Below are 21,541 nucleotides of genomic sequence, written 5' to 3'. Positions count from 1 at the left end.
GGAAAGGATACTGTCTGAGCAAACGCAAAGAACTGGCTCCAGGTTCGGCAGGAGCGTGGGCCCCTGCAGGGGCCCCTGTGTGGGCCCCTGCTTCAACGTATTACATGTTATTAAAGGAGAGAAAGTTGTTACAGGACTGTTTCTCTTGAAGGTAACCCAAAGCTATCCAGTTCTGTGGTTGCTGGAAGAGAATGTATTTCTCGCAGGACGCTGAGAACCATGACAGCTGACGATACTAAACACCCCCCACCCCCTCCCAGTTGCTCTGCCTTCCTCTCCTCTCGCTCTCTGGCTTTCGTCTTCACTCACTCTGAATTGCTACCTCAGCTACTCACATTTTCACAAACCCCACACTTTTACTCCAGGAACAGTTTGTTCTGTTTGTTCAGGCTGGAAGATTTTTTGTATGTTAAACTCCATATTTTTTCATGCGGCTATATTGATTACGCACCCATCTGTAATTAGCTGCCATTGCGCTCTTGCCAGAGATCTTGGTGTAATGTCAGCAGTAACATGAGTTCTTTCTCCTTGTGGTTACATTCATGAAGGTGTGTTCTTTGCTTCACAAATGCCAACTATGGAATGCTGCCTTCAATTAATGTCCAATGCATCCCTTCCCCTTACTGTGTGACAAACAGTATAATGTAAATGTGCAACCCTGGCATTATATTCAACTGTAAATGTACACCTGTGCTGCAGAGTGATGCAGAATTATAGCCCGTGCAGGAAAAAAAAACTATTCCATATCATTATGTAAGTTCAGGTTGTTTGTGATTTCCATCAGTTTACAGTATGGCCAAGCAGACAACATGTAATATTTTCCCACAATGCAAAGCCATTACAGTTATGTATGGTGAAAAGCAGCTACCTTTTGATCATTTAGACATTATTTTGATAATACTGTACTACATGCTTTTAATTAAGCAATATTTTGAATGCCAAACTTTAAAGGTAACAGAGTATTTCTAAACTATGGATAGTACATCTGTATACTTTATCCACCACTGGTTAATTTTTTTTTATTATTAAGTCAAAAAACTTCTCTTTAGTTCAACTTTTTACCTAGGCTGTATATCCTATTCACCACTATTATTTTCTATTTTATTGCAAAATGGTGCACTGGGATATCTGTACAGACACAGTACAAGACTGTTCGAAAATTTGTATACTACACATACGTTAGTATATTGAGAATCTCCTTTTTTGCATGCATGGAAAGATCAGTGTTCTAGCCAACGTATGCGTCTGTGGAACAAGACGTTTTTCCCAGCCACGGCAGTAGACGCTGATAAAAATGTTCCACAGGTTCAAGTTATCTGTGCTTAGGTTGACAGAATCAGAGAATGTTTAAGAGAGCGGATCTGAGCTGAGAGAGAGAGAGCGTGTGTGTGTGCGTGTGTTTATCTCAAGACTTACACCATGATGCTGACACTGTCCCTGCTGCTGCTCCAGGTAGCATATGGTGAGTAGCATGGCTTAGCTAGAGAAATCACACTGAACAAAAAAGTTGGAAAGGTTCTTACAAAATGTGGCTAGATTAAGCACTAAATTCAATTCAGTTATAGAGTTCATTGTTATGTGTTTGTAGTTTTGGGATGTGGTACACCTGCTGTCAAGCCTGATACCAACAGGGTGGTGAATGGAGAGGACGCTCGCCCCCATAGCTGGCCTTGGCAGGTACTGTGAGCCCAATGTTTTCAATTCACTATATGTTAGACCTAAAGCAGGACTGTAAGATATGAGGGAAATATCTACTTGTTTTTGCTCATTTTGACTGATATTGTGTTGTGTGTGGTTCACAATATTCAAGGTATTGATGATTTTTGCATCATTATTTTTCTTTTCATTGATGCATATTTAAGAAAAATGTTTTAAATGATTATGGTGTGATTTATTGCAGGGATCTCTACGAAACAAAGATGTTTTTCTTTAGTCTGTAGGTTTGATTTGACTGGGATATCACTACAGCATCACAATACTTCATTCACAATGCTTTGACACATATTTTGCCTTCAACAAATATTGCAAACTCCCTCCCCTCTCCAACCCCTGTGATTTGGATATTCCATATTGTGATTTCGATTAAAATGCGATTTATTGTGCAGCCCTAGCAAATACCTCGATACCGATGTCGCAACAATATTGTGGAGTTGACTAGTGGTGCTTTCACTAAATATTCACACAATTAGATTTTTGATAAATAAATAAATCTCAGGACCATGGATATAATGACTAGGTGGGTAAAAACAAATAATAGAACAGCCAGAACAGTTAGGTAGGAAGTAAGTTCAGGAAGTTACATCATTTTACTGTTATCTGGCCTTTAAAACCAGGAAAAGACAGCACAGCATATTATAATATCCAAAATCTAAGACAATATCTATTCTTGTATCACAATATCATATGATGTTGATACATTTCACAGATCTAAGGGTAACTACACCCTTTTTTATTAGAATTAAATTCTAATTACTCACGTTTTTTTGCACAGATCTCCCTGCAGGTGAAGCACGGGAGCCGTTTCCATCACACTTGCGGAGGGACTCTGATTGGACCTCGCTGGGTGCTGACGGCTGGACACTGCATCTGGTAACAATAAGACAAGATACCTAATGTGTGACTTAAGGGATAACACGTGAGAGCTAGAGACCGACGTCAAGGATTTCCTGAAGCAAGCATACAGAACCAATGTTGGAATATAGTGTGATACAAATGAAATCTAGAGAATTGTGCAGAAATATGAGGCATAGAACACAGGGGAATGTAAGCTGAAGTGAGGTGTCTTACAGGCCAGGAGATGTGTACCGTGTGGTCCTGGGGGAGCACGACATGAGCCAGGAGGAGGGCACGGAACAGATCAGAGATATTATGCGCATCATCGTCCACCCCAACTGGGACATTAACTTTGTGGCTGCTGGGTGAGTTTATTATATAAAAAATCTAGGTTGCAAATCAATGAATTCCCTCGTTTTGTATCACCGTTGGAAGACTTCATACGCATAATAGTGTTAAATTACACCTGTAAGCAGAAGAACCTACAGTATTAAGTAAATGGCATACTGTAACCAATTTACCCATATATAGTATAGTATGCAGAAAGGGAATCAATGAATTCATGTTATCGATAAAGTCCATAAAAATAGTCTCAATGAACGATCTAAGCTTGCTTAAAGGTCCCATGAAATGGTGGTCTTTGGATGCTTTTGTATAAACCTTAGTGGTCCCCTAATACTGTGACTGAAGTCTCTTTTATATAGACCTTAGGGTTCCCCTGATACTGCATCTGAAGTTTCCTTTATATAGACCTTAGTGGTCCCTAATACTGTATCTGAAGTCTCTTTTATATAGACCTTAGTGGTCCCCTAATACTGCATCTGAAGTCTCTTTTATATAGACCTTAGTGGTCCCCTAATACTGTATCTGAAGTCTCTTTTATATAGACCTTAGTGGTCCCCTGATACTGCATCTGAAGTCTCTTTTATATAGACCTTAGTGGTCCCTAATACTGTATCTAAGTCTCTTTTATATAGACCTTAGTGGTCCCTAATACTGTATCTGAAGTCTCTTTTATATAGACCTTAGTGGTCCCCTGATACTGTAACTGAAGTCTCTTTTATATAGACCTTAGTGGTCCCCTGATACTGTATCTGAAGTCTCTTTTATATAGACCTTAGTGGTCCCCTGATACTGTATCTGAAGTCTCTTTCCCATAACTCAGCCTTGGTGCAGAATTCCAGCCACTAGAGCCAGTCCCACAATGAGCTTTCCTTAGTATGTGACATTTCTGAGTCTGTAGCTTTTGAAGAGAGAGCAGGATACCCAGGGCTCGGTTTACACCCATCTCCATTTCTAGCCACAACGGGGTCATAGGCAGGCTGGGGGGACTTATATTAATGTTAAAAAACCTCATAAAGGAAATTTTTTCACCGTTTTTTGCCATGGGACTTTTAAATAGGAAGTTCCACTCAATCTGTGAAAATCTACCTATAATAAATGTATATATAATGACGTTTTTCTCACAGCAACGATCTTGCCCTGCTGAAACTGGATAAGAGCCCCATTATGAACGACAGCGTTGGCGTGGCTTGTCTTCCAGAGGCTGGAGAGATCCCCCCCCACGGGACAGCATGTTACATCTCCGGCTGGGGCAACCTTTACAGTAATGTCCCTGCGTCCTCACCTGTCATCCTGACTTTGCACTGATTGCTGCAGATCACTGCAGGGTTTCATTTGGCTAGAAAAGGAATGGGTGCTTCAGGATCAGACAGGTGAAAATGTTGCCTAGAACTCAGTTGTAACTTTTTTGTGAGCATTGGTTGACATAAACCATTTACAATTGCTCCAACTAATCCAAGAATTTCTGAACCCACAAAAGAAACAGGACACCTTTCAGTTTATCAGAAAAAATTGAAAATACATTGTTTTCACTGGACAGGACAGGTTGTAATCTAAGAAAAAAGTATCTAGAGCTCTCAGACATATGTAGGGTAAATGTAGGCTACAAGTATTTGCCCCTGTAGTAGGGGTAATAGAGATATGAAGTTGCATAAACTGGAAATACTCAAGTAAAGTGCTGATAGGCTAGGCTACATAATATTCTACTTTGTAGACTACTTGAGAACTGCTGACCGGGAGTTTGGTGAACAAACAGGCCTAGTACCAGACCTAGTACCAGGCCTAGTACCAGGCCTAGTACCAGGCCTAGTACCAGGCCTAGTACCAGGCCTAGTACAAGGCCTAGTACCAGACCTAGTACTAGGCCTAGTACCAGGCTCAGTTAGTGCATCTCATATATTAGCATGTCATGTATTAGCATAGCCTACTATATGGATCCATCGTTTCTTTGAAAAACCCAGAACGTCATTTAAAACACTTACCGCTGTTTTCAGAATCTTCAAGACTCTCCTAATCACCTGGATGAAAAATATAGTCCTTCCGCTGAATGAAAAAGAATTTAAGTAAGTCCCAAAGTTGCAACTTTGTTTCCTTTCATCTGAACGTAGTCGGCGGGCTGCCATCTTTGTTTTGAGTCGGAAACAGAGGTACAGGTTGGGAAACGGGCTATTAATATAGCCTATAGGCCTATTGTTTTTAGGATACAGCGGATTAGCATATTTTTCCAGATGGATGTAAATAAGTATTTATCTAGAGAAAATTGTTTTTATTTTTTATTAATTTTTGTACACATCACGCTTACAAATGTGTACCTCAATGGCTATGCCAATATAAAGAAGAATGCTAATGCATAAGCGGTGCTAACTGGGTCTGGTCGGGACAAGTGGAGAGGTAGCTTAAGTTACTCACCAAGGCTAACGTTAAGCTAGCTGTCGATGGCCAGTCCTTGCATTGTAGAGCTGCTTGCGTTTATATATTTATATGTATCTCACTTAACCTTAGCTTGTGTGTGTGTGTGTGTGTGTGTGTGTGCGCGTGTGTGTGTGTGTTTCAGCCCATGGCCCCATGCCTGACAGGCTGCAGCAGGCCTTGCTGCCTGTGGTGGAGTACAGCGTGTGCAGCCGCAGCGACTGGTGGGGCATCACTGTCAAGAGCACCATGATCTGTGCAGGAGGAGACGTTGTTTCTGGATGCAATGTGCGTGAGGCAACAACAGAAAAACCACTAGTTGTTATCAAAGGCAGTTCCCAACCTTTTTAGTCTTTCTCCATTAATTTTTAGGAAATCATTTAAACGTATGTGCTTGCTTAGCACTTTTATACAACTGCAATGTTCAAGTGTTACAGCTGATCTATTCCTTTATTCAAATCATTCATTCTTTCATCACTTAGATGACCTGCTCCACAATCTTTCCATGTACCCCTGGGTGGGAGTCACTGCATTAAACTACCAGCTGTGAACAAGGTCCGCTACTTTACACTGTGACTATGTTCCCGTTTCCGTCTCAGGGAGACTCTGGTGGTCCTCTCAACTGTTTGGGTCAGGATGGGAGGTGGTACGTCCAGGGTGTAGCCAGCTTTGTTTCCTCTCGTGTGTGCAATGAAGTGAAGAAACCCACCGTCTTCACCCGCATCTCTGCCTTCTCTGAGTGGCTCAGCGAAGTGAGTGAATCAATACTTGTCCTATTTCATCTACAGCAGGGGTCCTTAACATATTTCAGCCAAGGACCCCTTAGCTGAAAGAGAGATGGAGTATGAACCCCCAACACATATTGAATGAAATTGAGTGGCATATTAAATTGGGGCTACAAAAACGTGTAGGGCGGCCTAGGGCCTTTACACATACCATTTGATGGTACATACAATACTAAGGTATTACAATAATTATTATTGACATATTCATATATTTATACATCATGTTTTGATGTTATACACACAGGCCAATAAGTCATCAATGTTAAAAATCAACAATAGGCCAATTTATCTTTTGCAAAAAATATATTGGATCCATGTTTATATATATTTTCAGACATATTACTGTTGAAACGTTTTTTAAATGATTAAGCATTAACTTTGGGACCCCTCCAGTTACTGTAAGGACCCCCCTAAGGACCCCTGACCCCCTGTTGAAGATTTCGGATCTACAGTCACAGCTCACATCTGTAGAGACACAGACATGTCACTGACAGAACATTTCATAGATCAATAAGTTATGTTTTTCTCTTCAGGTCATGCTGCGGTACTGAAGATCTGCTGGACTGGACACCACTTGATTGATAATGAGATCCCAAGTCCCAATATTTTCCCTGTTCATCAGGGTCAGACTCACAACAATATATCTGTAATTACTGAAAAACATTTGAATAAAAGAAGATACAATGCATTTAAATCATCGCATACTGTTCAATAAACATTCCTGTCTTTTAACAAGACGCATCTGGTTGTAAATTACTGGACCTTTTATTTTTAATCGATGGCACATAATCGTGTAGAAATTCAAGGGCCAAAGTCAGGTCCCTCGCAAATATCGATCTGGCCTGCGTATAATAATAATAATAATAATAATAAATTGTATTTATCATGCCCTTTACATTTCAAAAAGAAATCTCAAAGTGCTCAAATCAATTTAGGTTAACAATAAATGTTGCCCACCTAGTTCTGCACCAAACCAAACAGATGGGAAAGGGTTCGCCAACTTTAAGGACTCAGAAATAAGCACACAGTCACAGAGTTTGCATATTCAGGCCTGTGACAGAGGTTTTTGTGGGTCGGCCTTTTCACAATGAATCAAAATGATTGTTTTTGCTTGACTTCCATTTTTTTAGGGATTTATACGGGCCAAATTGGATGCTAAAAGAGAATGGGACATGCAATTCTATAGTCAAAAATCATTTACTTTTTTGATAATAAGCATATAAATAAACCATACACGTCTGGCCCTAGATGTGATTCTCAGTTTTTAGTGTGGTCCTAGATAGAGTCTGACACCCCAGGTTAAGTACCTAAGTTGCATCACGTGTATGTTAAAACAAAAAGAGCAACCACATAAGTGTAGAAAGATTCATCTCTGTAAAAATGCATTGTTGTGTGATAAGAAGAATGAGGAATGGCTGTGTGTGTGTGTGGGTGGAGGACTTATGAATCAGTATTTCCAATCAATCATGACCAAGGTCGGCCAAGTGTCAGGGCTGGTGAACATAGTGTCTGATGCTGCACCAGGTGGAGCCGAGCCATTTCCCCCCAGATTACCAGCAGCAGCAGGTTACCGGGATGCACGACCTCCGCCGTCTGCTGCATAAGATAAGAGGAGCATTTTGAGCTACTTTTGACAAATATACATCTAGTTTGTGGAAACAGACTGTGCTTTTTTTAGCATGATAGAATGTAATAATACACAAAACACATTCTGGTACAACCTTAAAAATGCAATTATGAACCTGAAAATGAGCATGAACACGGGCGCTGTAAGAAAAAGAAAAGAGAAGGGAGTAGATATACATTTGAAGATAAAGTTCAGGATTTTATCAATATCACAACATTCAAACAAACATTGATTTTAACATGCGAATTTGTAACCCAGCCATAGTAACAACGCACAGTCTACAGTAACAGTACAATAGTATTGACATGAAAACACACTTAATGCAAAAGTACTGGCCCATATTTTATTATTGGAGTATACTCATGATCCATTACTTGAATGTCACCTTTAAATGAAATATTTAGAGCTTGTGCTTATTCAAATACTGTAAAACCAAACAGTAAGACTACACTGGGGAGTGAGGTTCTGCTTCTAACCATGACAGGAACACCAACCTTTGGGCGTTGATTTATCCCCATCTGCTGGTGGATGTGGGAGCCTGCCTAGTGCCGACAGCATCACAGCAGCTCCATCCAGTGGGCAGAAAAGAAGAAAGACACACACTCACACACTGTTTGGGGGGGGCAGTAGCTCAGCTCATAGAGAGTTGGATTGGGAACCGGAGGGTTGTGGTTCAAGTCCCTGTACGGAGTGTGGATGGGCTGTTGGAGAGATGCCACTTCACCTCCTAGGCACTGCCAGGTGCCCTTGAGCAAGGCACTGTACCCCCCCATCCACTCAGGGTGCTGGTCCAGCTGACAGCCCCCCCATTCTAACATCTCCCCATTTGTGCATGAATAGGTCCTGAGCGTGTGTGTAGTGATTACTAACAAAAGTGTAAATTGTAATTTCCCCATCGGGGGTTCAATAAAAGTACAGATTATTATTATTAACTGTCTATATATTCAACTAAAAGACATGTTGTAGTAAATATTCAGTAGACAAATAGTTTTACAGACACATACTGTACAATAGAGATATACATATATCGGGACGTCAACATAATATTCAAATACAAATATACATAATATTAAGACAAGTACATGTAGAGGAGATGTAAAGTGCAAAAAGTAATAGTAAGATGTGCAACGTGTATATGGAATGATAAGTATGCAATGTATAGAGAGGTGGGTGGGTGGCCAAAGGGAGGATGACCCCCCCCCCCCCCCCCCCCAGTTGCCCGTCAGTATGGTGATGGCATTGTGAAAGAAGCTGTTCTTATGTCGGGTTGTTTTTGTGTGCAGGGATATTGCAGCGCCTGTCAGCGGGGGGGATTGCAGACAAAAAAAAAAGCTATTCCCCTTTAACTAGTTTTAAACAGAAGCCTAGGGCTGTGTAATGAATAAAATTTGGACTGTGAATTTCGCCTCGTAACTATCACAAAAACAATGTAATCAAGGAAAAACACTATTTTGCACTTTACATGTTGCAAGTAAACTCTTGTGGTGGGGGGGAGTGGGGAAAAGTGTTCAGGGAAATGTTACAATTCAAGGTGTTTTCCTTGTTTTTTAAGTTCAATGACTTCAACGTCATTCCAAAAGCCAATAAATAATCATGGTAAATAATCGTGATTCCGATATTCACCAAAACAATTGTGATAATGATTATTTCTTTTCATAATGGAGCAGCCTTACTTTTTGTCCTAACTCACTTTAACAGTGACAGTAACAGTTTCAGTGTAACTAAAATCTTTCTGAATGGTGGTCTGTCCAGCCATCGTAGTCCAGATGAGAGAAGAGGAGTTTTTTTAGGCCTTAATAAATGTTAATTTCGCTAAAGCGTTGTGTCCTATTTTTTTATTTAATTAATTAATTTGACAGGGACGGTGTACATTAATTAACATCGCTGTAACTGCACCAGAATTAGCCAAAAGGCTCTTTTTCATCCGCTGTCCATGGACACATCTTCAAACTGTCTCCCTAAAAAAATAAAAAAATAAGAAGATTACAGTCAACAATGCAAATACAAAAAGTAGTAAAACAAATAAAACTCTTCAATTCCGTTGATAAATACAGTGTACAAATGTAATACAGGCATTAGAAGAAGAAAAAATTACTACACATCGACACAGTAGAAACACAAGTGGCAGCACGGTTGGGTTGAGTGAAAATACATGTTCTTATTAATGCTGACATGTCTGCTGTGTTATAAACCAGTTTTTAGATGTTTCCTGGGTCTTAGATAATGTTCACCATGTCTACATTTTTTGTAATGCTCATTGAAAAGTACCCGCGGCGATATAGAACATTGTTGCTTTTTATTTCTGTGGGGTTGTAGTTCTTTCTGTTGATAGTCCAAATATAATTTTCTTTCTTATGACTACAAACGAGACCAAGATGCAAGTTATTTTGCAGCCAATCTAGACACCAGTCCTATAATAGAAATGAAGAATTCAGGGAATTTTTTCAGAGAATGTTTCCGCACTGTGACATCTGACTTTGTTTTGGATGTTGTGATATGACTTAAAGTGAATTCACAATGGTCTTAAAAAAAAAAAAGGTCTTAAAGGTCCCTGTGGCCTGCAGCACGTCACATGCATTTCTTCTTTCCATCACATGTACATTCACTGTCAGTTTGGCTGAAACCTTGACACTGTAGCTGCTCGGCCTCGCTGCCCTCTGGGACTCAGCCAGTTAGGACGAGTTCCTACACCTTTATGGTTTTATGATTCCAGCCTGCTCCCAGCGTAGTACTACAGGGTGGCTCCCAGCAGCAATAACAGGCCAAACCCTCAGTGGACTGTTCCAGCATGGCAGAGGGGTGGCATCAACTCAATGACCCCGCAGGCAATCATTGACTCTGCTGCCATAACGGATGGAATACAAAACATTAGGAGGGCGTAGATGGGTCATAGGAGGATAAAGTATATGCATGATGGGATTTTTTGAACATTTAAACCCTTGAAAAAGAGTCTCACACAACGTGGCACAGAGACAGATAATATTGACATGAAATTACAAAAATAGACTGCAGAAACATATGAGGTGTAGAGGTGTCCAGTTAAGATTTTACTCTATATTCAATATTCCTTGTGATCATTGTGTGGGCTACTAGCACCACCAGACCCTCTATTTTGTTTTAAATATATTTTCTTTTGCATTTTATGCCTATATATAATAGGACAGCTTAGACATGAAGGAGGAGAGAGAGGACGACATGCATCTCGGAACTGAACCTGCAGCTGCCGCGGCGAGGACTGAGCCACTGCACATGGGGCCCACGCTCCACCAGGTGATGTGTGCCCTATAGAATAATTCTCTGTGGTTCAATTAATATGTTCAACTCCCATGGCACGATGGGATTTTGAGCACACAAGACGAATTAGAAAGACATGTCACAATGTGTTTTGTGAAAAATCAAAAAAAAAAAAAAAAGGTAATTTAACAGCTAGAGAAATATTGTTCAAAAGGTCGCTCCGGGCATTCAACATAGTAACAAGCAGAAGTAGAAAGTATTTTGATAAGCGTGTGGGTGGAGGGAGGGACGATGACGGCTCCATACCAAAGGTTGGAGTGAAGATCAGCTGACCTTTCATGGTATGTGGGTCTTCTGGGAAAAAAAAAACATTGGATTAAACTACCTCACCTAATATGTTAGTCAATCAATAACTAGGAGAGGTGTAAAATAAATGCACTTTAAGATGCTTCCTTACACATCAGCGTGCGCCACCCAGAGAAGCTGGAGTGGAGCAGCCCACACGTTACTGTGTGGGCTGTGGAGAGGTCAAGGCCACAACAAGAACCCCTGTTGGAACCAATCAGAGACTAACAATAATAATATTACTGCTCATAACAAACAGTCATCAATAACTGCTTATCAATGGTTATTTAATCAGCTATGTGCTGCACACTGTTATCTCAAATAAGTTGACTTTACTAGTTTTTCCAAAGTGAACCGGCCACGTTGTATTAACACAGACTGGAGAGTTGATGTAGGAGACAAATCAAGTTTTTTATAATAATAATATTACTACATTTAATTTGTAATGCACTTTATATTTACGCAAATCCCAAAGTGCTACATGATAAAACAGGTAAGTGCTAAAATAAAAACACACGGAGAATAAAAACACATTATTAGTCATTACCAAAACTCATTAGAAAACTTACTTAACATTTGTTGAAATATGTTAAATATGGAACATTGGGCTCTACTTACTAAAACTACAATTTTCTTTGTGACAGTATAGTTATAAAACAATGTATTCATTATTTATTACATTAATTCCAGTGAAACAAAGAATGACATAGCATAGGTTGTAAATTCCAACATGTGTAGTTCATGCTCCAATGTACTATGACTAATCATTATGTCCCTCGCCGCCCCCCCCCCCCCCCTAGATCATTATGAACACCAAATCAACAATCCAAAACTAAAAGCCAGATATAAACATATATGTATTTTGTATTTTTTTTCCCATGAGCCTTTGCACCACTTCAGCGCACAACGGTTCAGATGACCCCGACCACCCCAGACCCAGTTTTTTGCCCGTAAGTTAAAACTTCAAGTCACGACTTGGTAGCGTTCCAGGCAAAGACACGACAAACCCTTCTAGTTGCCGATTTCTACATATGCAACCTATTTTGGGCTTCATTTCATAAACATAACCAGTACCAATAAATCCACTTCCCTGCTTACTAACAAGTATTCCAAATATGTAGTATCATCATCATTATCTAGTGCTTTGAGTATTTAAAGCTGAACTCAGTAAACTCTTTTTAGTGCAGCATTAAATCTATTGACCAGTAACTGGAACATCATTCTGGCTTAATCACCAACTCAGGAACCAGGAACCTTCCAAAGGAACTGGCCGGGTTTCAACCGATGGGACCAGGGTTTAAATAAAGGTCTCGGGGGGCTTTATTCTGCCCCCAAGTTGCCCCTGATCGGTGGTACTTTCTGAGAGTACAGGACCCTTCAGGGTGGGGTTTGTAGGGCGGATTATCGCTGATTGGTCAAATACATGCAGTAAATATTTATTCATAGAACAAGGAAGTTCTCTAGTATATATACGAGGGGAGGACTTTTCTCTTTGTTTGATGCCAGTAAAAGGAAAAGTTTGGCTTTGGCTTCCCAACTCATTTTTAAAAGACGGAGCGGAGGAACGGAGCTGCGGATGAGCATGAGAAAAATATAATTCTCTGACTGTTTCAGGTTGCATTCAAAAGCACAAATAAACAACCAGCAAACACTCAACAGATGATGTTGTGGAGACAGGTGCTCTTGTTGACTCATATTCACACCATTTATTTCAATTTATTATTGTAATTCGCTAAATTGTTTCAGTCATATCTCAGCCATATCTGTGCTATAAACTCAGCTCAGGCTTAATAATCAGCAAGAAATGTGTGCATGTGTGTGCGTGTTTGTGTGTGTGTGTGCGTGTGTGTGTGCGTGTGTGTGTGTGTGTATGTGTGTGTGTGTGTGTGCGTGCGTGCGTGTGCACATGCATTATCAGGCCTGAAGATATGGATTATGCATAAAACAAGAGCTATAAATTATACACGTTGTTTTAAATGACAACTTGCAAAGACCAACCATTAATCTATATGATAGAGAACACTGATTCGCGACTCAAAAAAAAAGGCTAAAATTAATTCCAGCGTATGGTCTTTGCGTGGACATGAGTTATGAGCAGTTCAAACAAAGACTGTTTTTTTCCCTCTAATATTGTTCAGTTTAAATGTCTTTACAATCCTGATTAAAGAAAAGCTAAAAAAGCACACACAACATTGAAAAAGTGACAAAAATGTCAGAAAAAGTGAGAACTTTTTTTCATGGTTGACGGGAAGACAACACAAGGGTTAAGGATTCACCATTTCAGAACCTAAATTCCATCTCAGCTCCTCTTTTTATGGGATTAATTTTAGTGCCTCAAGAGGGGGGGGGGTAACTCTGAGCCCCCCCTAAAGGTCTGATCCTAGAACCGCCCCTGGGTTTCACAGGCATTTGTTTTCATCCCTCTGGCCCAGTTTGGTATAAGATACCTCTACTCTGTCTCTCTTCCAGCTGAGGGCTCCTTGGCCTCAGGTCCCTGGACTAAAGTATCCATTATGTAACAAAGAATACACAAACAGAAAATACAGAAAGTTTTGACAAATGACAATTGGAACCACTTTCCCCCTGAGAGCACTGTCACAGATTCATAAAGAATGGCTTTTTAATAAATCCTTAAATCCTAAAGCCTTTACTGCATGCTTTGTTTGATCCTTTTATGATTACAGGCTCCTGCATGTTAGGTTTTATCCTTGTTCCTTGTTCCTTGACGTAAAGCACCACGGATTCCTGCTGGTTGCTGTAAATAAATACATGTTGATTGGTTGATGTTGCTGACAACCATTTAATTAGTTAGTAGTCTGTTCAAAAATAACAATGAAGATGGCGCTGCTCCAATATTTTGTGTAACATTAAAATATCCGGGGTAAAATCTATAAAGACGCAACTACCCCCCCCCCCCCCCCCCCCCCCCCCCCCCCCCCCACAAACACACACACACACACACACACACACACACACACACATACACACACACACACCACTGCAAAGAACTCAGAAGAAATGCAGGGGAGTTTTACATTAACAACCACCAGGGGGCAGCTTCCTTAACCCCATTATTATGGACTGTTAACACCTGTGCCTTTGGCTGAACCTGTGGATAAGACTAAAGCCTGGAGACAATACCATGTTATGCATGTAGGAGCGGTGTATTTGTTTAGCTCTTAATTAGCTGTAACTCTAATTAAGTCGACCAACATGGTATTGTTGATAAAAAATAAACTTCTTAGTGTCAGATTTATCAATGCAACACTTGGCTTATAATGTTTATTAATTCCAGCCATCCTCCCATAATTACTTAAATATTGTTACGTATGATTTTAACATAATTTCACTCGTTTTACCTCCACATATTCTACAGAAGCACCGTCCTCACAGCCGCTTGCTCCCTGCATGCACGTGTGCGCGACCTATGAACTGAGACAAGACAAGAGTGTGTGTGCGTGTGTGCGTGTGTGCGCGCGCCCGCGTGTGTGTGTGCGTGTGTGTGTGTGTGTGTGTGTGTGTGTGTGTGTGTGTGTGTGTGTGTGTCTATAAAAGCAGCCCTCTTCCTGGCGGAGAGCAACAGGTAGCCCGGGTGAAGCGTCCCTCTCCCCGCTCAGAGCGCTCCGCTGCCCGCAGGTGCGTACTCGCCATCCCCGCTCTGTTCTCCAGGAAACCTGACTAATCTGTTTAAGATCCAGGGAGCGCGGGGAATTAAAGCGTCATATGCAGTTTTCTAAGTTATCTGAAATCCGAAGTGACACGTTTATGTTTTGTGTTTTTTCTTTTTTCTTTTTTTTTTTAAAGTCATTTTGGAGATTTAGTGCTACTGGATCGACTGTAAAGGTGATCGAGTTGAGGCTATGGTCAATAAATAATTCCACTGTGTTATAATGACTATTATACAGATCGTTTGCAGACTAAAATCATTGCTTTAAAAATAGTTCTTTTATTTTGAAAAGGTGACCTGCAAAGATAGCACCTAGACAACATTTCCACTTTATCAACGTCAGCTTATGCTCCATTAGTAAACTACTAAATACGTCAATAGTACAATGACATGTATATCTGACTTTCTTTATTCATTTATTGTAACTTTTTGTCTGTCCACCCCCCTTCCCCAGTCATGGCTCCAAGACCACAAGTGGGGACTGATTCCTCCCCCACTCTTGGTATGTCCTTTGCCCTTGCATACTTTAAATAACCTGCTCAAGCTGTGTTGTTGCCACCCTTTCTCTAACATCCCCTTGTGTCTGCCCTGCATTAGATGACAACGTTCCGGTTAAAGATGTGGCCATCCTGCCGGCTCACTCCACCGTGGACCTGGTCAATGAGGATCCAGATGCAGAAGATCCCTGGGATCTCCCAGAACTCAAAGACACTGGGATCAAGTGGTCAGGTGAGGCAGCTCTCCATTCTCTGCTCGGTGTGAGAACGCCTTTACAAAAACTGGCTCTGATTCAGGACTCTGTGGATGGGTTTTTTCTTCTCACAGAGCTGGATACAAAGGGGAAGATTATGAGAGTGCTGACTGGTATTTTGAAGGCCGTCACGCTGCTGGGACTTCTCTACCTGTTTATCTGCTCGCTGGATGTTCTCAGCTCTGCTTTCCAGCTAGTCGGAGGTAGATTCACACATCACATCTAATACGTTGGATCTTTATCACCCATCACTGCACATTTTGTTCATTTACTTGATAATGCCAGGTCCAACAAGGTGCTGCTTATTTAATGTGCGTGGAGTGCTTTGTTTTTACCTGTGTGTGTGTGTGTGTGTGTGTGTGTGCACAGGCAAAGCTGCTGGTGACATCTTCCAGGACAATGTCATATTGTCCAATCCTGTGGCGGGGCTGGTGATCGGGGTGTTAGTCACAGTGTTGGTGCAGAGCTCCAGCACCTCCTCCTCTATTGTGGTCAGCATGGTGTCCTCTGGGTGTAAGTACTGTAACATACACACACACACACACACACACACACACACACACACACACACACACAAGCTTGTATCAGTCGGCTCTTTCAACCCGGACACGTGCACAGAGCTGTAGTGTAAGGCTGCACAATGCACCGTTTTTCCGCGATATCAACAACCACATCACCAAAGGTGGAAAAAATATCGCAAAAGACACATTTCAGTTTTTGTGTTGGTTGATAGAAAATATCATTTAAAAAAGGCACATTAAAATGTAACTGTCCCTCTTTTTTAGTGCTGACTTTCCTGTTAAATTCTACATTTGTTCACTAAAAGAATGTTGGAAAGGATTTCCTTTCATTTGAGCAGTTTGTTGTATTTTAGTAGAATACTGAAAGGAGTAGAACTGAGTACACATTGATATCTGTTTATGTATTGCAAGTAATATCGTTACTGCGATATTGAACAGCGCGTTTGCATAAGGCATATTTTGCTCATATCGGGCAGACCTACTGTAGTCTAGAGCTGCAGAGAGGAATGAAAACCTTCTTTTAATCACTATGACAACTTTAGCTATGATTTGATGGTTTTAGTTAGTTTATCTTTAATAAATATTCTCCAAATCCAGCTTAAATCTTAAATGTGAATATATTCTTCCCTTTTCTGTTCTTTGGCAGTAAACTGAATATCTTTGAGTTGTGGACACAACAAAAAGACATTTGAAGACGTCATCTTAGACTTTGGAAAAAATAAACTAAAGATGAACAGACATCCTACACTGGCTCCTTGTGTGTTTTAGAATAGATTTTGAGATTTTAGTGGTTGTTTTCCAGGCCTTAAATCACAAAAATCAGCAGGTTTTAGAGGTGCCATGGTCAAGGTATAAACGGGGCGGGGGGGCTTCTGCAGCTGCTTCCCTGAGAGTCTGGAACAAGAGACGTGTGACCTTTTCTGATTTGACTGTTTTCTATGATCACTCTTTCTATAGTATGATATGTTTTTAATCCTGTTTTCTGTTGTTTAACTTTGGATTCCTGCCAGTTGTAAAGGGCTTTAGAAATACATTTTGATTGACTGATTTTGAACAGATTACTCATCTATGAAAATAATGGTTTGTTGCAGCCCTACTATAGCGTATCACACACCATTATAATGGCCCCTCTGTTCTGCAGTGCTGGACGTTCAGTCTGCGGTGCCGATCATCATGGGTGCCAACATCGGAACATCTGTCACCAACACTATAGTGGCCATGATGCAGGCCGGAGACCGAAATGAGTTCCGCAGGTAAATCAGAGCATGGAATGATGAAGACAGGGCAAAGACAATGCTGAGCTACGATGATCACTCCAGAAACAGTGTCTGGTGCATTCAAGAGTGTGTTCCTTCACTTCCAGGGCCTTTGCTGGCGCTACAGTCCACGACTTCTTCAACTGGCTATCCGTGCTGGTTCTTCTGCCCCTGGAAGTCGCCACCGGTGTTCTGTACAAACTCACCAGCCTCATAATCAAATCCTTTAACATCCAGAGCGGGGAGGACGCCCCCGACCTGCTCAACGTCATCACTGACCCCCTCACCAACTCCATCATCCAGGTAGAGTCAAGCTTAGTACAGTTTAGGTTAGTTTTAGTTAGGGGCCAGTATATTGTCTCAGATGTATGTAGCTACATATACATACAAAATACAGGTTGGGGCTTTGCAACATATTGCTTTTATGTAAAAATCGATATATGAGGCTAGATGTCTTTCATTTTTGATATTGTAATATGCACAAGGGGTGTCTTTTCCTGGATTTTAAGCTATTTCAGTGAAGTGATGTCCTTTTCTGAACTTTCCAGACTCTTCTCGCTGTTCTATCGACATTGATGTATTTGGTCAAAATGATCGTGATATTTGATTCGCCCATTCTCAAATGCAGGTTATGGAGACCTGTGTAGGAACAGCCATGATGTTGGATGTTTCATCTTCCTGGAATCTTAATATCATGATTTCTAATAATTTATGCTGTAATTGTTTTTTTTCTTTGTAATCTAGAAACATAGTTTCAGTTTAGTTTGAGTTTTTCTTGAAGGTTTTAGTTTTTCTTAAGTTTTTTTTCTTTGGTTATAGTTTTAGTTCACTAAGATAACCCTTGGTAGAGTCACTGGTCAAGAAATATGCACCATTACCATAAAGAACGCTTTTTTAAAGGTCTTTACAATTTTGTTTGTTGTCTTTTAAGCTGGACAAATCTGTTATCACTGGCATCGCCACTGGTGACCCAGCAGCCAGAAACAAGAGTCTGATCAAAGTATGGTGCAAAAAAGAGACCAACACGGTAAGAAATCAACAATTGAGCTCAATTTCATTTATGGTATCAAATCATAACAAGAGTTATCTCAAGACACTCTACAGATAAAGGCACTATTTTTCAAGATTGATAATAAAATGCCTAAAAATGTGTACATCTTTTGTGAAAAACATAGAAGTTGCCAAAGAAAAGTCCTCTTGTAGAGGCGGCATCCTGACTGTCTGAAACCAGAACACAACGAATGTTGAGGTTGACTCATTTTCACTCCCATCATCTAAAAAGGGGCAAAAATTGTTGGATGTTAGTTATTATTGATAACCTAGGCTACATAATGTAGGTGGAGTAGGGATTCCTCTCTTTGTTCCACTGAGCTGGAGTATAGTTCACAGAATGATTGGCAATATTTCCCCAGTAATAGAACTTTGGCTCCACACGTTATGGTTCTGCGGGGTTGTGCAGGCTGAATGGCTGCAAACAGAGACCTTTGGAAACACCGACAGTGATGCCAATGTTTTGCTGCCCGATTGGGAAATTAGTTCTCTGAGACTAAGCTACTAACACAACCACGGCAACTACCAGCAACGGGTAGAGCGAACATGCTGCCTCATGTTGTCTACGAGAATGCTGATGAAATGCGCGGTTTGGCTGTGTTTTTACACTGTGATTAGTTCTTCTACTGGAGCTAAAAACACTTGAGTGCATTCCAGACCGCTACTAGCTCAAAACTCTGCTCAAAAACCAAAACGTAGCGATGTTATAGTTGCCAGAGAGACTGAGGGGAAATTACACAAAGTTGAGGCTTTTTTAAAACCCTAAAACACTTTTTTTTATCAGAAAACAATTCAGGGCTGGAGCCCCAGAAGCCGTCCCCGCGCTCCGCCCCTGCTGCTGCTCTGGCATTTAAAGCTGTTTTTGCTTTTAGACTTTCTGGAACGCAACAGTGGAGAACTGCACTGCTGGCGCAGTCTGCTGGGACGAAGGAAACCTGACCTGGACCCAGATGAACTCGTCTTGGACCGATTACCAACAGAAATGTAAGCGTGCCTCCGTCAGTGAATACCAACGGTTCAAAGAAAGAAAGAAAAAAAGAACATTTACAAAGCAATTAGGAGCATCTGATCCACTAAACTCAGTGATACATGAGACACAACAACCTCCTTCATCCAGAACCTCTGATGTCCGGACAATGACTACCTTTGAGTCGTTCTAGTGACTCAGCTAATACCCTCCCTTGACCCGTCTACCTACTCAATACATCTATTCACGCTGCCTTGTTGAAGCACATGAAACCACATGACCATAAAATGGGCAAAGTATTCTGCTCCATTTAAAGTAAATTCTTTTGTGCTTGGCTTTAGAAACATTTATTTTTCAATTTCATTACATCAGAAACTGGTATTGAGCTGTGAGTCACGCACATGAGGCTGTTTTTGGCTGCGGCATGATGCGAGACCAGAGTGGAAGCTTAAATGCCAATCATCTCTTTGACCGTCTGTTGCAGGCAAACACATCTTCGTCAATGCAAACCTGCCGGACCTGGCCGTGGGCCTCATTCTCCTGGCCCTGTCTCTGCTCGTCCTCTGCACCTGCCTCATCCTCATCGTCAAGCTGCTCAACTCCATGCTAAAGGGACAGGTGGCCGTGGTCATCAAGAAGGTGCTCAACACAGGTAACTATTTCCTGCTTGTTTGATAGCCTTCTAGGGCCGGGTATCGCCACTGATTTCACAAACAGATTCCATTCGGATTCATAAGGTTCCGAATCCATTACTTTCTGCAATTCAATGTTGATTAGATATTTCAAAACCAATATCGCTTGGATATGAAAGACATCCTACAACTGTACTAACAGTTGTAGTACAACTACACTCACCTGTTGCATTATTAAAAGGATCATTGCTTACATAAACAGTTCACCCCAAAGCAGTTACAGTTATTGTACTTGATATTTCACTAAAACACACAATAAAGTGCAATTCTTTTTGGGGGCTTTTCCCTTTATTAGTGACAGTAGATAAACAAGAATGGGGGAGAGAGATGTGATTGAGATGACACACAGCAAAGGGCAGCTGGAATTGATTGTGGATTTTATGAAACCACAATAGATCGTTCAAACTAAATTAAATTTAAATCCGAATAAGCAACTTTATTTAACCCAGTCCTTCAGCTCTCCAGTGGGATGGTTGATGAGCGACACAGGTTCAGGCTCCCTGTTTCTTTCGGCTCCAGGTCCAAGTCCTGCTGCATGAAGGAGACACAACACTGTGATAAAACCGGTCGTTTGGTCTAATGTGTGCATTAACACTGTGCTCACTTCATCAGGTTCATAGCCCACTTCCTCTTTCTGTTTGACTACAGACTTCCCCTTCCCCTTCGCCTGGGTTACCGGCTACATTGCGATGTTGGTGGGAGCCGGGATGACTTTCATTGTTCAGAGCAGCTCCGTGTTCACCTCAGCTATAACTCCTCTAGTGGGTAAGTATATATAAGTATATATATATATATATATATATATATTTACATATATGCTTGACTGTATTTTCAAATTTTTTGACATCTTGTCAATGTTCTTTCACCAGGTATTGGTGTCATTAGCCTGGAGAGAGCCTATCCCCTGACCCTGGGGTCTAACATTGGAACCACAACCACTGCTATACTTGCTGCCATGGCCAGTCCCGGAGAAACCCTCTCCAACTCCCTGCAGGTAACATGCAGTACAAAGTTTCCTTCATGGGGCTGTTGTTAGCAGCGAGCAACTGTGAATGGCAACATTGTTTTTGGTCAGACGAACAGTTTGGTCCAATATCAAACTATTGGAAATATTTCAAAATTAACCAATAGCAACAAAAGACCACATGAGGTTTAAATGTTTTTTATTTTTTGTGAAATATCTTAACTTTTATTTCTATGAGGAGAGGTGTAAAACAAAAAAGAAATACATTTATTTATCCCATCACACAATATTGAAATGTAGAGAGTTTATGGTGATTAGAATCTATTGGGTACAAGCGGCCAAAATGGGTTTCCTCAGGAGGGGGGGGGGGGGGGGGGG

General features: G+C 40.9%; 2 protein-coding genes across 3 annotated transcripts in view; both read left to right on the top strand.

The window, feature by feature from the left end:
* The first annotated feature begins 1,403 nt into the window (after positions 1 to 1,403).
* On the top strand, positions 1,404 to 6,821 carry LOC117950108 (chymotrypsin-like elastase family member 3B). Its single transcript, XM_034880832.1, has 8 exons — positions 1,404 to 1,462; positions 1,589 to 1,677; positions 2,492 to 2,589; positions 2,790 to 2,918; positions 4,023 to 4,159; positions 5,450 to 5,592; positions 5,904 to 6,056; positions 6,623 to 6,821. Exons 1-8 carry the CDS (start codon positions 1,420 to 1,422, stop codon positions 6,638 to 6,640), a joined length of 810 nt encoding a protein of 269 aa, XP_034736723.1. The 5' UTR covers positions 1,404 to 1,419; the 3' UTR covers positions 6,641 to 6,821.
* An 8,009-nt stretch (positions 6,822 to 14,830) lies between these two features.
* The window catches only part of slc34a2b (solute carrier family 34 member 2b), an 8,637-nt gene continuing 1,926 nt past the window's right edge, over positions 14,831 to 21,541 (top strand). Inside the window, exons 1-12 of one of the 2 annotated variants that reach the window (XM_034880793.1) lie at positions 14,831 to 14,931; positions 15,413 to 15,464; positions 15,560 to 15,691; positions 15,788 to 15,916; positions 16,083 to 16,226; positions 17,376 to 17,487; positions 17,598 to 17,793; positions 18,422 to 18,517; positions 19,413 to 19,524; positions 19,992 to 20,159; positions 20,848 to 20,964; positions 21,069 to 21,193. In XM_034880793.1, coding sequence (XP_034736684.1) covers positions 15,419 to 15,464; positions 15,560 to 15,691; positions 15,788 to 15,916; positions 16,083 to 16,226; positions 17,376 to 17,487; positions 17,598 to 17,793; positions 18,422 to 18,517; positions 19,413 to 19,524; positions 19,992 to 20,159; positions 20,848 to 20,964; positions 21,069 to 21,193 — 1,377 coding nt within the window. In that variant the 5' untranslated portion in view covers positions 14,831 to 14,931; positions 15,413 to 15,418. The remainder of the gene's footprint in view (positions 14,932 to 15,412; positions 15,465 to 15,559; positions 15,692 to 15,787; positions 15,917 to 16,082; positions 16,227 to 17,375; positions 17,488 to 17,597; positions 17,794 to 18,421; positions 18,518 to 19,412; positions 19,525 to 19,991; positions 20,160 to 20,847; positions 20,965 to 21,068; positions 21,194 to 21,541) is intronic. The other variant, XM_034880794.1, reaches the window with a different exon arrangement.

Source organism: Etheostoma cragini, chromosome 9 (assembly GCF_013103735.1).
Source record: "Etheostoma cragini isolate CJK2018 chromosome 9, CSU_Ecrag_1.0, whole genome shotgun sequence".
In the NCBI taxonomy this organism is placed as follows: domain Eukaryota; kingdom Metazoa; phylum Chordata; class Actinopteri; order Perciformes; family Percidae; genus Etheostoma; species Etheostoma cragini.
This window is presented reverse-complemented; position numbering and strand designations above follow the sequence as displayed.